Source organism: Tachypleus tridentatus, chromosome 9 (assembly GCF_004210375.1).
Source record: "Tachypleus tridentatus isolate NWPU-2018 chromosome 9, ASM421037v1, whole genome shotgun sequence".
NCBI lineage: Eukaryota > Metazoa > Arthropoda > Merostomata > Xiphosura > Limulidae > Tachypleus > Tachypleus tridentatus.
In genome coordinates, this window is record NC_134833.1 from 97,436,393 (window position 1) to 97,451,870 (window position 15,478).

At 32.5% G+C, this 15,478-nt stretch overlaps 1 protein-coding gene across 5 annotated transcripts in view; it reads right to left on the reverse strand.

The window, feature by feature from the left end:
• The window catches only part of LOC143225827 (synaptogenesis protein syg-2-like), a 139,149-nt gene that overhangs the window by 29,806 nt on the left and 93,865 nt on the right, over positions 1-15,478 (reverse strand). For all 5 annotated transcript variants that reach the window (XR_013014099.1, XR_013014098.1, XR_013014097.1 and 2 more), the window contains 2 exons: positions 9,984-10,274; positions 3,999-4,286 (listed from right to left, as the gene is read on the reverse strand). Coding sequence is in view for 1 of the 5 variants with exons in the window: in XM_076455897.1 (XP_076312012.1) it covers positions 3,999-4,286; positions 9,984-10,274 (579 nt within the window). In the remaining 4 variants the exon portion in view is untranslated. The remainder of the gene's footprint in view (positions 1-3,998; positions 4,287-9,983; positions 10,275-15,478) is intronic.

Here is a 15,478-nt window from a genome sequence, read left to right on the forward strand (position 1 = left end):
ATGAAGATAAATACCATCAGTAGTAAGATAACGGAACTCACAACGTTCTATATAAACATGAACATTACACTACCAATAACAAAATGACAGAACTCATAATCTTCTGTATTAACAGAACTTAATTTACAATGCGGGAGATAAACACCGTTGATAAAACTAAGGTCTAGCCATGAGTTTATCAATATCACCTGTACCCAGCACCTCTAAACCTCTACACCGATCACTTCAAAGTCAATGAACTCAAAATAGTTGCTAGAATTCAAAGTTTGGGCTCAGATATGTTGATAATACATTGAACAGACATGGTTACGAAGGCATAAAACTCATAAACCACAGAAATGTAGATGAAACCCACAAATAGTGGAGTATACATCGAACCACCAAAACAGTCAGAGACTGCCTAGTCTCCAGAATGAACTATATTTTGACTATCGAAAAAACTGAGAAGTGTTTGGGAAAAGAAATCGCAACATTTTTCCTTAATAACGGGCATCCGTTAGAATTAATAAAGAAGAGAAGAAACTGGAAGAACATTATAGACATAAATTCACGTTACTCAAGCCACAGGTTTGTTTAAATCATATAAATAATTTACGCAAACAACATCTAGAAACCACAGCACAATACGATCAAAGTTATTACATACCAAACCACTTGTAATATCCCATGAGATTGTATAATCCTATGTGTTGGAGCATAACAGGTATACAAAACTCGGGAAGATCGATCTGTCTGTTATGGCCCATCATGTCAAAGAAAGAATGCCATGCAATAATCCTAAATAATACATAAATAATAAGATATGAACCACACAATATAAATATATAAAAGAAGTCTTTGCATCCATCTGACTGATAACTCACTCAATTAGAACAGGACAACAAACTCTAATACCCCTCTTGAAAATATTCAAATAGTTTTAAATGAAGTTCTAAGACGATAGAACCAATCAAGTGTATACAGCACAAGCCGTTCTCTGAAGTAGATCCAAACCCTAATATTACTCACCACCAAGACAGGACTTCTCTGAAACAATGTAACAGAATTGCAGCCAGAACTTAAGATACAAAAAACTTTTATATTATTATTAAACTACCTGGACAAAAAATCATTTAAATTCATAATTAAAGAAAGATTATCTTAGGACATGAAAAGTTCCTTTCTTTATACGTAATTGTTAAAAAAAAAAACAATCACGCAAAAACGCCCATAACAACTGTAAACTACAAAATATGAAAACTCAATCTTGCAACCATCTCTTTATGGACCCAATGAACCTCCACACCAAGTTTGGCGATGATCCACCAAGAGGGGCGAATTAGTAGTAAAAAATGCAAAAAACTCCCATAAGAACACACAAACCAGAAAATTTATATATACCCCTGCATGGACCTAATGATTTTCCATACCAGTTTTAGTGAAGATCTGCCAACAGTCTACGAAGTAATTACATGGGTACATAACAGACAGTATATTTATTTAAATAGATAGTTTGTATTTAGTATTGCAATTGAGTATCATTTAGCATTACAATTAAATGTAATTTACCATTACAATTATGTATCATTTAGTATTACTATTAAGTATCATTTAGTATTACAATTCATTATTCGTAAGTACTTAGTATTACTATTGAGTATTATTTAGTATTACAATTTATCTTTTAGTATTTGGTATTACTATTACTCTTTAGTGATTAGTACCTGTTAGTATCATTGGTATTATTTAGTTATCAATATCTTTTTGAATTAAGTAAATATCTAAATGATCACCATGACCTTCTGGCGAAAGAAAGTTAAACCGATGTAGAGACTATAATTATTAATGAATGGACTGAAATAAGACAAAGCACTTCCTGGAATATTTTGAAGTCTACACTACACTGAGTTCAGGCGTAAGATGCTCCAACTCGGTATTAAGTGGCTTATCTGAATACATCACAGTTCATTCAAAGGAAATAGAATGGTCCGTCGGCTTAGTATCTTGACGCTAGAAGTTGTTGTGAAAAAATAGCAGAAGTAATTTCAAGATCGTTTGGTAAATTAATATAGGCGGGCTCCTGCAAAGATCGAAATGAGTAAGCAATCGTCGAACTCTTCCACTTTCACAATCATTTTATTATTTTTACGTGAAGCTAACACCAAACGAAAGAGACGTTTAATGTTGCGCGTAGCAACGATCCCTTCGCTGATCGCACGAATTCAGTAGACGTACGTGGCAAAGGATACAAACGCACGCCTTTCCACCACCCCATTAAACAGAAGGTGCTATTTACCAGTAATAAAATGAAACAAGAGTAAACACGTCCAGTTCTATTATTAACTAACATATAACCTTAAAGATATAATTTTCCTCTTGTAGATCACAGGATTCTAGTGATATATAGCATTTATTTTCCACTTTATTGGAAATTCCTTCAGGATAATTAGACAACACCAAAACAAGAAGGTGAATCGCTTTACAAGAATATATATCCTTTGATTAATATAGAAGTGAACGAGAGTACATATCCTATGAGTCGTATAGGACTGAACAAGAGGACATATCCTATGATTACTATGGGAGTAAAACTCACATATTGAAACCACGAAACAGAAACTCGTGTGCTGAGAACACAAAATAGAAGATATGTGCAGAGTATGGGGATAATAGCTCATGCGCCTAGAAAACAAACATAGGATCGCGTGCCAAGAACATAGAACAGAATCACACATGGTCAGATCATGGGGAAAAACTCATAAGCCCAGAGCACATTGGACAGGGGCTCACTAGGCAAAACATAGAAAAGAAACTGACGCGTCTGGAACATGAAAAAGAAGATCTCATGCCCAAATATGGAAATTAAATTTAGTACCTCATTTATCTATTGTAATTATTTTTTTTAGCATTGAACTTAATGTAGTATGAGGTGAAAACTGCTTTCTTATCAGGCATTCTGATAATTACAAAAAAAGGAAAATTGTATCGTATTTCTTAATGTTTGACAAACAGTATCAAATATCATAAAATATGTCTTATGTGATGTTGAAATAATAATAATATCACACTCTGTATGGTCGACTGTTACTTTCATTCATTATATGCTGTTCAAATATCACACTTTGTGTGACCTATTATTGCTTTCGTTCATGTTTTGTTTTCTTTATGTAATGTTGGTAGTGTTTGTGAAGTTAACAGCAACGAGTTCTTCATGACACAAACAAACATACATGGTCACGAGCTCATGATAGTAGAAAGTAGAGAGTGCGGTGTCTCTAGAGTCACATTAGAAAGACTAACTACTGTGATTGTATCTCTGTGAGGAGTTGGTTAATGCTTTCTATGGTATTTCTATAGAAAAAAATTACAATAACTTATGTACCGTTCATTTATTTTATTTGAGATTCGTTCCTTCCAATCCAATAATGTACACTCAGAAATACGGGGTCAATATTTAGAATAATGTTTCTTTTTGTATGCATTGTGGATAAGCAAGTAAAGCACAATGAACTTAGTGAGATTTAAAAAAAAATGTATCTAAAAATATCGGTGCTGTTTTCCTACTTAAAATGAACAAAACCAATGCAAATGGAAAATATATTTTTATCAGTTGAGAAAGAGACTAGTTCTCGAATAATAATGCAAGATTCTAGATTTTTAGTTTTTTCTTTTGTTGATTGATAATGTTGCTTCATAAATCTGTTTTTTCCTTTTAGATTTCCATTTTATTGTAAGTGCCTATTCTTCATATTTGATTTAAGCAATGCAGCCTTATTTTACGAAAAACATGTTTTATTATTTTTGAAGCTGAAAAAAATTAACAAAATATTTAGAACATAAAGCAAATTTTTGTGAGATCTATACATAAAGGTGATAGCTTACACAAAACACAGAACTACTTATTCTCCAAAATTCTAACAAATTAACGTATGAGAAAAATCATCACCTTTTTAGGTCATACGCAAGTATATAAAGTTGGTTAATAGACAATGGGTCGTAACAACAAATTCTATATTTACCAATAAAAATCACTGAAAACACGCACGGTTCCCTCTGGATCCCAACACGATTTCTTCCCCAACAGTATAACGCTGAATATTCGTGTTTTGTTTTCGCAGTGAAGGAAGCCATACTTTTGAGGCCTTCTGTAGAATGGGTAAGTAATTCCTGGCCTATTTGTGAAGAGTTAAAACTCCAACGAAAAGTGACGTCAGGAGGATCAGCCTCAACTTCACATGTGACGTAAGCAGTCTCGTTAATTGCAACGCCGTATGCTATCTTCTGGCCTTGACGACAGATAGGAGAAACTGGAGAGCAAAATATATAATGGTTAATTAAAATTTGATAGAATTTTTGTATTTTGACAAGAACAGCCACAGAAAATATGAAAACATAATAAAATGTTTGTTTGTTGAATGTCTTTGCAAACCAACTCGATGACTATCTGTGACAGCCATGATATATAAATAATACACTAGAGAGAAGCACATATTAAACACCACACAATACCAATTCTTGCGTTATTAAGAAAAAAGAGTGGGATTCATTATTACATCAAAACGCCCCAACAGCTGAGTGGGTGAGCATGCTAGGTGTTAGGATTCAGAGGTTGCGAATCGAGTACCCTACTCACCAGGCCGTGCTAGACAATAATAATAAATATAATCTTTATTGAAAAAAACAACATTAAAAGAACTAAATTGTTTTGAAAATTTATTGGAAAGCTCATTCGAGTGTCAGTTATCGTATGAACTGGTAAAACTGTAAGCTTCTATACACAATATCACATCAAATGTATTGGGAAAAGATACTTTCAGTAGGTGGTGGTGTGTACTGGCAATAGTAGCTGCCTAGAAAACGTTACAAAAATTTATCACCGACTGTTAATACATTACACAACAAGAAATAAGAAGAAAACTAGCTCTAATTGTATTGAAATTTCGGGCAGTATTTAACATGTGTTAGAGTGCCCTGAGTTTGCCCAGTAAGATTCCAATACTATTTAGCTCCTGTCGCTAATACATGATCCGAGCTTAAGGGGTTGGCTTATTGGTTGTAGCCCATTAATTAAACAGCGTGGAATTTCCTGTGAACAAAATATATGTGGCCTACAGTTCTGAAATGTTTTCAGAGCATTGCGATTTGAAATTAATGCAAGATGTGTGGTTTCCTTGTGCAACTAGAGTCATAGGTTACATGATGTGAGTGACTCATTGTGAATACTAGGTCGACACTTCGTGAAAGCACGAGGAAAATGATATCTCAGCATATCATCAGATTCCCGTAACGGAGATGGATATGTGAAGTCTGTATGATATGACAACTCATACATCCACACTATTAATACTGCATGACAAACTGATCAAACAAGAATTATTTTAATACGTTTTTCACCCATTATAAAACTGAAATATTTTCTTCTTTTTTCATTAACAATAGAATTAATTTGCATAACTTGTCTTATATGATTATTTTAAACGTGATATATTAAAACTTTAATAATTAAAAGCGAAGTGAATGTGTCCATTCGTTTCAGAAGTTATCATTATTTTAGGACATTGTGGCTGCTTTAGAAGTGTGACACAGCTGTGTAAAGATTAATGTTTACAAAAGCGACGATCTAGCAACTTAAAAGTCGGTTTATTCTTCATGATGTTAATAAAGTGTTATCTCTGACAGCTGAGGCAACCTAAACAAACGGTATTTGACAAAATGCAATATTTCTAGCTCAAGGATAGAGTGTATTATCGCCGATTAATAAACACTTTTTATGCAAGACAGGCGGAAGTATTTTCTTCCTTGAAAATGTCGCTGACGATGGAAACATTTTTCATGAGTCAATGATCGGAAGAATTCCTGCCAACATCATCTCGTATCAGAAAGAAACAAAAGCTAGTTGTCATTCCGTCGTTATACATGCATAATCTAACTGTTAAATTTATCATCACAAGTACTTAGAACATATATTTGTTTTCAGTGTTTTATCTCCTATATGTCTTGAAACACAAGATTAGCACTTAAAAACACAAAATTATGTGTTACTAAGTTGACGAGAAAACGAAGGTTTTAAGCTTTTAAAAATAAACCAGTCACCGCAATAACGTTGAAAATAACAATGTACGACAAGGGAACAACGAATTTCCACAGATGGCGCTTCTATTAATCTGCACAGCTTCATTTGTATGCAATTGTATTGTATTCTATCTGTAGTGTGCAGTTCTGCAATACTTATAGTAGTAACCAATAAACCAATTTTTTTGTTTAATATTTCATTCTGTGTACGATGTGTGATTCTGCAATAGTTACAGTATTAAATAATTAAACAATGTAATGTTTTATTCGATTTATTTATATACAGTATTCAATGTGCGATTCCGTAACTTCTTTTATCTTTAAAGTCACGCTCACTTATAAAGGAAAGAGTTGCTGCGTTTACGAAAATGACATTGAATTTCCTTTTTCACATATGTGTTAATCCTAAAAGGAGTATGATAGTCAAATTTTTATCATAAACCACGAAGTAGTATTAATAAAAAAGGTATGTAATTATTTACAAATTAAGTCATTAAATTATTTATTATTAAAGGATGACATTTTCATTTTCTTCAGCAGCATATCATAAACATGGCTATGATATATCAGTAAGGAATAAAAAGTTGGTTATGACATATCAGCAACAGATCACAAATATAGCCATGATGTATCAGCAACAGATCACAAAAATGGCCATGATGTATCAGCAACATATCACAAGCATTGCTATAACATAACCACTTAAACTACATTTACAATTTTCAAAAAGATCATAATTTCTGGAAAATATAATTTTCCCACTTGGAAATTGCTTGAAGAAAAGGTAGTATTAATTATAAAATAACACTAGATATAGTCTATATACAAAAGTGTGTTTAACAATCAGTCTACACTAAATTATTTTAATCCTTTAACAGTGGCCCTGAATAGTTGTGTTTAGGCTTATTTATTTCAGTCTCTGTCAATCTCTCTATCTTTCTATTGTTAGAGGGTCTTTAGAGTGAATAAATTATCCGCCTTAGTAGTAGGAAATGATGGAGAGGTGTTTAAAACTATTTATTCGTCGTTTGCCCACAACATCAGACCCGGCGTGGCCAGGTGGTTAAGGCACTCGACTCGCAATCCGAGGGTTGAAAGTTTGAATCCACATCACACAAAAACATGCTCGCCCTTTCAGCCGTAGGGGCGTTATAAAGTGACGGTCAATCCTACTATTTGTTAGTAAAAGAGTAGCCAAAGAGTTGGCGGTGGGTGGTGATGACTAGCTGCCTTCCCTCTAGTCTTACACTGCTAAATTAGGAACGGCTAGCGCAGATAGCCCTCGGGTAGCTTTGCGTGAAATTCAAAAACAAATAAATTCACAACATCAATTTACCTACGAATTTTCTCATAGTAATTCGTGTAATGTTGTATTCTTTGCACATATGGCAAGCCACGGGAGCCACAACGGTTTGTTGAACGCGTTGCCGAATTCTCAACTACGTGTTTTATAGCTCTGTAACTGGTAGCCAATAGAACCATATGATATTGACTATAAACGTTGTCGCTGTTCGGCTATGATTCTGTTAGCTATTACTTACATAATAACCATAACGTATTGACTCAACGCATTGGATCAACACGTTATAACCGTGTAAATCGATAGCCAGCAGGTTCATAACTTATTGGTTCAACGCGTTGTCCGTTTCGCCAATAAAACCACTGTAATTTATGCTAAGCCAAATATCTTAAGCGTTTTAAAATATTCATAAATATATGAGACCTAGAAAAAATACCACAATCTTATTTGCTATTCACACATATTCTGTTGACTAACTATTTGTAAAGTGCCATGACACGTTGACTCAATACGTCATGGACCAGAAATCTTGCCATATATATGTAAACAAATGAAGTTTTTTATTTATATGTCTATTCTATTCTTTAACGAAAATAACTATAAGTTTAGCCTCTTATGCTCCATAATAGTTTGCAAAGTTAAATCTATAAAATAAGAACACTCCCCTCATGATGTTAAATTTTTCATATTATAAATATATAACTTTTAAGCTATGTTTGTTGAATCTCTGCCTTTACCAAACAGAAAAATATTTTCAAACCATTCAAAACTTTGAAACTCCCTAGTGCCAGCTAATACTGTTTTCGTTTGTTTGTTTGTTTTTGAAGGGAGGGATGTTAAGTAATATTAAAAGATTTAATAACCTTTTTATTATTTGTTACTCTCGGAGCTTTATAGTTGAAACAAGTTTCACACAGTTTCGTGTCATTATGTTGTTTAATAACTCTAGATACTCTAACGCGTAAAATTAAATTTCTTTTTCTTTAAGAGAATGTAACAACTCGAATGAAACTTGGCAGTTATCTAATCTTAAAGTGAAAATCGAATGCAAATATGATTTCTTTATAGCCATTGAAACATTAAAATTCCTTTCTTCTACTGTCTTTAAATATATAAAGTTAAATTTTATTTTATCTGTTTAGCGGTTTACGAGATCTCTAGAGATGTATTTTATTATAATATATTCACAATAAGAGAGCATGGCATAACTCTCCTATTATATTTACATATTCAAGATTTCTAGAACAGCGAAGGTAAATGTAATTTTTAAAAGTAAGCCAAGCTAGCCTTTATAAATTATTATTAGCATGATTCTACAGAGAATATTATTATGAAATTGGTCAATATTTTCACAATGTTATTTTTGGTTTCTTTGTTTCAGAATTTTCTCGCAAAACTTTAAAAAATTGAAATAAGACACTAGAGGTAAGGCAGCTGGTCAACAGCATCTAACGCCAATTCGTGATCTACTCTTATCCCAAAGAACAATGGAATTTAATCATCACTAACATAAGAGCACTTACAGTCTTAAACATTCCGTAACATCTTTTTGCAACATTCAGTCAGAATTAATGAACTATCGTATTTATTACCTGAGCAAGGTAACAATTTGGCCACACCCAACTTAGCTCATTTTTGGTTTAATTGTTTTCGTACGTGACTTATGCTTAATGAATTTTAGTTAACAGTAATTCATTGTTAATTAATGTGAATTTATGAGCTGTTAAGGGCCATTGAACTTACATAGATTATTTTTATTCATCATTACCCCTTACTGACCAACGAACTTAGCATGTTTACTATTTCTATTGTCAGAAGTCATATGAGCGTATTTGGATAAGGGCTAATGACACTCAGTTGAGAAAAATATAGTTTGTATGGTATTTTTTCCTATAAAATATGCAATTAATGAAAGAAATATAAATATTTGATGTTTCGTCAGATTTCACCATTTCTCTGAGTTCTTGAAAATACACAATGCCTAGATACGAAAATGTTAAGTTAATATTTATTAACACTGTACTATGGTTTTGTGTGAAATATTTATTCAGTAAAAAACGTTATGTTTGATGCTATACATATATATATGTGTGTGTGTATGTATGTAACACTCGTTACTTTACTTTTATACATTTAGTTTGTAAAATCTTTCAAAAATGTTGTGTTATAGTTATTTATACTTCAATCTTTCCTTCTGTATTAAACTAATTAACTGTGCTTCAAAATAAAAATAACCGTTGGAAAATCGAAATTAATTTAATCGTTCTTTTTTACGTTTGAACATATATGATTAAATAGTTTTATGGTGATATAATCAAACTACAAACATTCTATTAAAATAGTCTCATATCTTTACACAGAGTAAACCACCGAAGGTCATTTATAATACCAATATCCATTAAATTGAAAATGATTATAATACTTGTAGACGCAGTTAACTATTTAAGATCATCTATAATACAAGTGTTCTTTTAACAACTTTAAATATCTTTGATTATTTATATTAAATTAAAACGTTTGCATTTTTACTAAATTGAAACAAATATTTATGACTTGTTTTCCTTTTCTCTCTGACTATTTTCTGAAGTTCGTATATTCAAAGGAACAAAGAAATAATGCATGACAGACTCACATTCTACTTTGATTGCTCTATTTTCACTCTCGCCTCTTCCTTCAACATTATTAGCAAAACATCGATAACTACCACTGTGATGGCGCTTCACCCGCTGGATCATTAGTGTTAGGTTGCGAATGATGATTCCCTCTGCAGCATTGTTGTGAAGAATTTGATCATTGAAATACCAGCCGCTGCGAACTACGGGAGGATTGGCGTCCACTTGACACTGAAGATGAATTTCTCTGTCTTCAGCCACAGCCCAAGAATTCTGATTTAATCCCAAGCTTATGTCAAGCTTGGGTTTGTCTGTGTTATAAAGAGATAAAACAGGTATCTGATCAGAGGTAATATGTCTTTACAAAGAAAACTAAAAAGAAAACAACTTAAAGAGTAGAGAATAAAATTTCTTAGATTATTCAATTTCCCTTATAGATTCTTCAATGTATGAGATAGTAAATCAGGTAAACAAGTTGAAAAAAATGAAATATAACTGTTTATCACTGCTCTGTAGATTGAATGAATGAGCAAAACTAGAAGATTACTTTTTCCACTTTGGTAAGAGAATGTGAACATTGGGACACGAATATGGAAGGAAAGTTGATTCTGGCAAACACAAATATATAGTTAACTTAACAAATAACAGAAGTGACCACTAAAAGGTGAAAGTTCACACTAATGTAAAAGTGGAATAATAGCAAACAGACAGAACTTCGAGACAACCAGGGTGTTGCGAAAGAAGTTGCAACACTTTATATTATAATATTTTGCTGGTTTTCAGAATTCTTAGTGCATAGCTGGAAATATTTACACAGTTCTGTGATAAATAAAATAGAATAAAGTTAGAGTATCTCCAGTTAGTAATAATAGCTTTTACTTGAGCCAGAGTTTCACTATTGCAGCTTTGTCAGGGTTAGTAGTCCAAAACCTGTTTCTGATGGAACAGTAAATTTGATTATTTTTGTTAAGCACAAAGCTCTACATTCGTGCTCTGCCAACCACGGATAGTGAAACCGATTTTTAACATGATAAAATTGCTGACATTTCGCTGAGCCATTGGTGGGCGTTGACTGAAATGTGTGTTTGTGTGTTTTTCGTATAGCAAAGCCACAAGGGCTATCTACTAGAAATAAACAACATTACAACAACAAAATTACATTTTTATTTAATTAGACACTCAACTTTTCGCTTTAGAAACGTTGTGTGCAATTAAATTGTAGTTTTAAAATAAGGATGTATCAGAAACTTCGGAATATTAATCGTTTTCCACGTGCTAAACCAAATCGTCATTATTCACAAACAAATATTGTATATTCAAAACTATGATTTGATGTGTCCTAAAAATATGTTCAGATATTAATGGCATCAACACAAAAATCAAAATCAACCTAAAAAAAATGTAATAGTCGCATGCGATTACCAAGAGAAGCTAATGACAGTACTAGACAATAAGATCAAATAAAAACACCATAGCAACCTCAATTTTACATTAAACAAAGATTCAAAAGAAATAATCTGAAACAAACATGTTATCGTACTACCATATACGTCATAGGTTTCAGAAGAAGACACAGCTGCAATTAAAAAAAGGGTCTATTAAAATCACCTTTCACTCAAATATGTAGAAAGTTCAATGGAGGAAGAGACAAATTTCTTTAGATTTTAAAACAAGGCACTTATAATATCTCGTCTTTATGTAGAAAAGTATATATTGGACAAACAAAGTTATCTTCTACATAGAGTAAAGTAACACAACATAGAGTAAAAGTGAGAGAAACAAGAGTCAGTTATAGCCAATCATATAATTATAAGCCCTAACATACAAGGAAGAAAACTCCAAAATCTTGCTGAAACGAAACTTTACAAGTAACCAGATATCCAAGAAAATATTGAAATTCTAAAATCAAACAATAATGTTATCAACAATGATATGGAACCAGTTAATCTACACTAGTACTTATGGAGTTTTTTCTATAGCAGTGAAAATTGACCAACACTAAACCAACAAAGTGAGCAAGTACAACCTATCCGTACACGTGAATGGAACATAATTATGAAAGGAAGTGGAAGTCAAAGTTTACTGTTCTACTGATAACACTGCACAACAATTTTTTTGAAAAGTTTTTATTAATTGTGTGAGGTACCTGATGGGTATGCACAAATATAGTTTTGGTTTTGCTTCATCACGTAGGAACTCTGGAAAATAGACAGTTAACTGTTTACCGGCAATAACGTATTTAATTGCGTTTATCTTTCTAATACGCTATTAAGTTCAACATAATTACAAGTATATTGCTCCTGATTTTCATTTGTATTCAATGTCCGGTGCATCACGTTGCAGTGTCCAACAGTAGTCAGCAAGCATTGACGGATTCCAGTTGTCCTGATATCGTTTCTCCATTGTAGCAATCTCCTGGTGAAACTTAAAATTTCGATGAAACGGTACGTGATTGGCAAATTTGGATGTGATTTTCGTGATCAGCAGCCAAAAATCTATAAGGAACAGCAAACAGTGTTCAAGAAGCAAAAACTTTGTTGCGCAGTGTAATGAATAGGCATTCCACTTAGAAAAATTAAATTAATTAAATCTGCTCATTTTATTTTATATATTGTATATTTTATCAAATTGTTGTCGTAAGTCATATACTCGTGCATTCCACGTAATCATCTAGCAACAGGAATATTCCTTAATTAAAGGTTTCGTGACAGATATTGAACCATTATATTCAGTCACAAATTTCTCTTGGTTGTTTGTAAACATAAAAGCCGTGTTGCAGCTGATAATCCAGCGTGTGTTCTTATGATAAGTATGTTTGTTGTTAAGCGCAAAACCACACAATGGGTTATGATAACGCCTAAGGAACTGACTCAATAAAATGATTAATGTTGGATTTTTTTAAAGATGTCCTATTGCGGTCATATGTCAATAATCAACAAGTGATACTGGATGGGGAGAAGGAAAACACTTCAACGTTTCTATTACTTCTTCAACATTAGTGAAATTGTCCAGTTTAAGCATATCGGAAAAGACGGATATATATTTTATGCATTATGCCAAATTTGTAACCAATCAAGTCTTTATATTCATAAATTTTACTGAAAATTATCATAAACCTCAATTACCCTTTTTAATTTTTTCAAGGTGAAAGATTTGATTCTAATACTTTGGTAACCGTATGCTGTTGTTCAAATCTACACATATTTGTACTAAATAGGTTTGTATTAATTCAACGGTGCTCCACCTACCAGTTCGAATGAAAAAAAACACATCTCAAACGGAACTAAAAAGGTCACTCCAATATTTACCTGTAGGTCAACAATATATATAACATGTCAGCTTGCGATACAGCTTTCAGCATTATTTGCTCAGTACAGAATGAAAACGTTTTGGAACAAAAGCGACACCCTTAATCATAAACTTGGAATCAAGTTTAAATGATACATCTTTGTCTTTTCTGATATACTTAAAATTCCAAGTATTCCTTGTGTGGATCTTTTTATGATTACACCTTAAAATAAATATGGTAAGAATTAAAATTAAAATAATGACCAGCACTGTAATAAATATTATTGCTGCATGTTACAAATAAGGTAAAGTAAATTTGCTAAACCTAACCCTAAGAGTGATACATTTTGTATAATAAAGGAAAAGACAACGCTGATCGGCTTACTTACATAAAGAGATTTAGGACACCAACATCAAACAAATGGCTGTTGGGTTAAAAATGAAATATACTATTATTTCAGTAACTACATTAAGATCTTGTTATTAATTAACACCAGGATTTTTCGTGTGTTCTGGAGCTTATTCTGATGAACTAAATATTCTATTACATCAGTAGCTACGCTAAGATCTAGTAAGAAATTAACACTAGGATTTTTCGTGTCTGCTGGGGTATACTCTGATAAATAGGAGTATTCCTAGTGAGCCTCCTTTAATGTGACAGATTAGTTCTGCCTAAACTCATATATATTCTAAAATAGTGACTGAAAGGAAGTTTAAAAATTAACGAAAAAAAAGAAAAACAACACGTTTTCAATTGTAATTCAAAATATAAATGTTCACAATTTTTTGTTCTAATTAAAATACTGAAAACAGTGATCCTTTGTTTCAAAATTACTATATACCTAAGATTTAGAGTCACTGTAAGCGCTGAAATATGTTTTACTCTTCGTTTGTTTGTTTTAAAATTATTATCTGGGAAGTGTCACTCTCTAATTTAATAGTTCATGTGATGAAAAGCTTAATTATAAATTCCAGTTGTTTTCCTCTCTGAATTTTACTAACTCTTTTATGGCGAGTTTGGTGGATTGGGAATTCAGCAAATAGGATTTTAACTGAATACTACATAATTAAAGTTTGACGTTATGCTTCCTTTCGTTTATTCTCTGTGGATATTTGAGTACGTTGGAAATTTAGATACCAAGGAGGATCAGGTGCCAAAGACCTCTTCCTTCATACCTAACTTTAATTTCAGCTACTACTATGTTGTAGTTGTAGTGCTTTAGGGTTTAGACTACGTTATGCTTGAACTTGGTTTGGTTTGTTTCGAATTTCGCGCAAAACCATACGAGGACTGTGTGTACTCACCATCACTAATTTATCAGTGAAAAACCAGAGAGAAGGCAGCTAGTCATTACTACCCACCGTCAACTCTTGGACTACTCTTTTACCACAGTGTCACGCCACCTCGGATGAAAGAGCGTCCATATTTGGTGAGATATACTTAAATTCATAGAGCTATACGCAATAAATTTCAAGACGTCACTTTTCAAACTTCTTAAGGTGGTATAAGATGCAGTGTTACATTTTCGGTGTCAATACGCAGGCGTGGAAACCCAGAAACCTTGCAAGTTAGTTTCTCACGTGTTTATATTAATGTCTTTAATACATACCTTTGCTTCACCATCAAACCAAATGTTGTGCGGTGCTAGAGCACCTCACTTAAATAAAGTTAATTAGAACTTTGTATAAATTAGAACTCATTACATACGCAATATATAATTCCTAAGTGCATATATCTACAAAGTAAAACTCATAGAATACGAGAAGCACGTTATCTCAACACACAGGAAATGATTTCGTATTACAGCTATAATATTGTGACCACGTCTTGTTCAAACTCGCTTATAAATTTGGGTAACTGGCCAACTAAAGGTGACATTTAATCATGAACATAATAATCAAGCGATTATTTCTTTCTAAACGAGCTGAGAATACATCATTCATTCTTCCCAAACTTTAATTTACTCCTTTTCTTTACTTTACTCCTTGAGTTAAAAGAGACAGAAAAGTTTTACTTCAAAATTGCTTCTGCTTTCTTGTAGTTTTTTGCTGCTTCTGCTTATTAATCCCGATTTTTTTATTCTAAACTTCACAATTTTCTCAACCTTCAACAGTTCCAGTTGGTTCTAGTTAAATGTATGTCACGCAATATTTTTAGATTTTACTGTAGAACACTGTCATATTTTAATTTGAACTAACTGTATGTTTCGTGAGTTTTTTAACATTG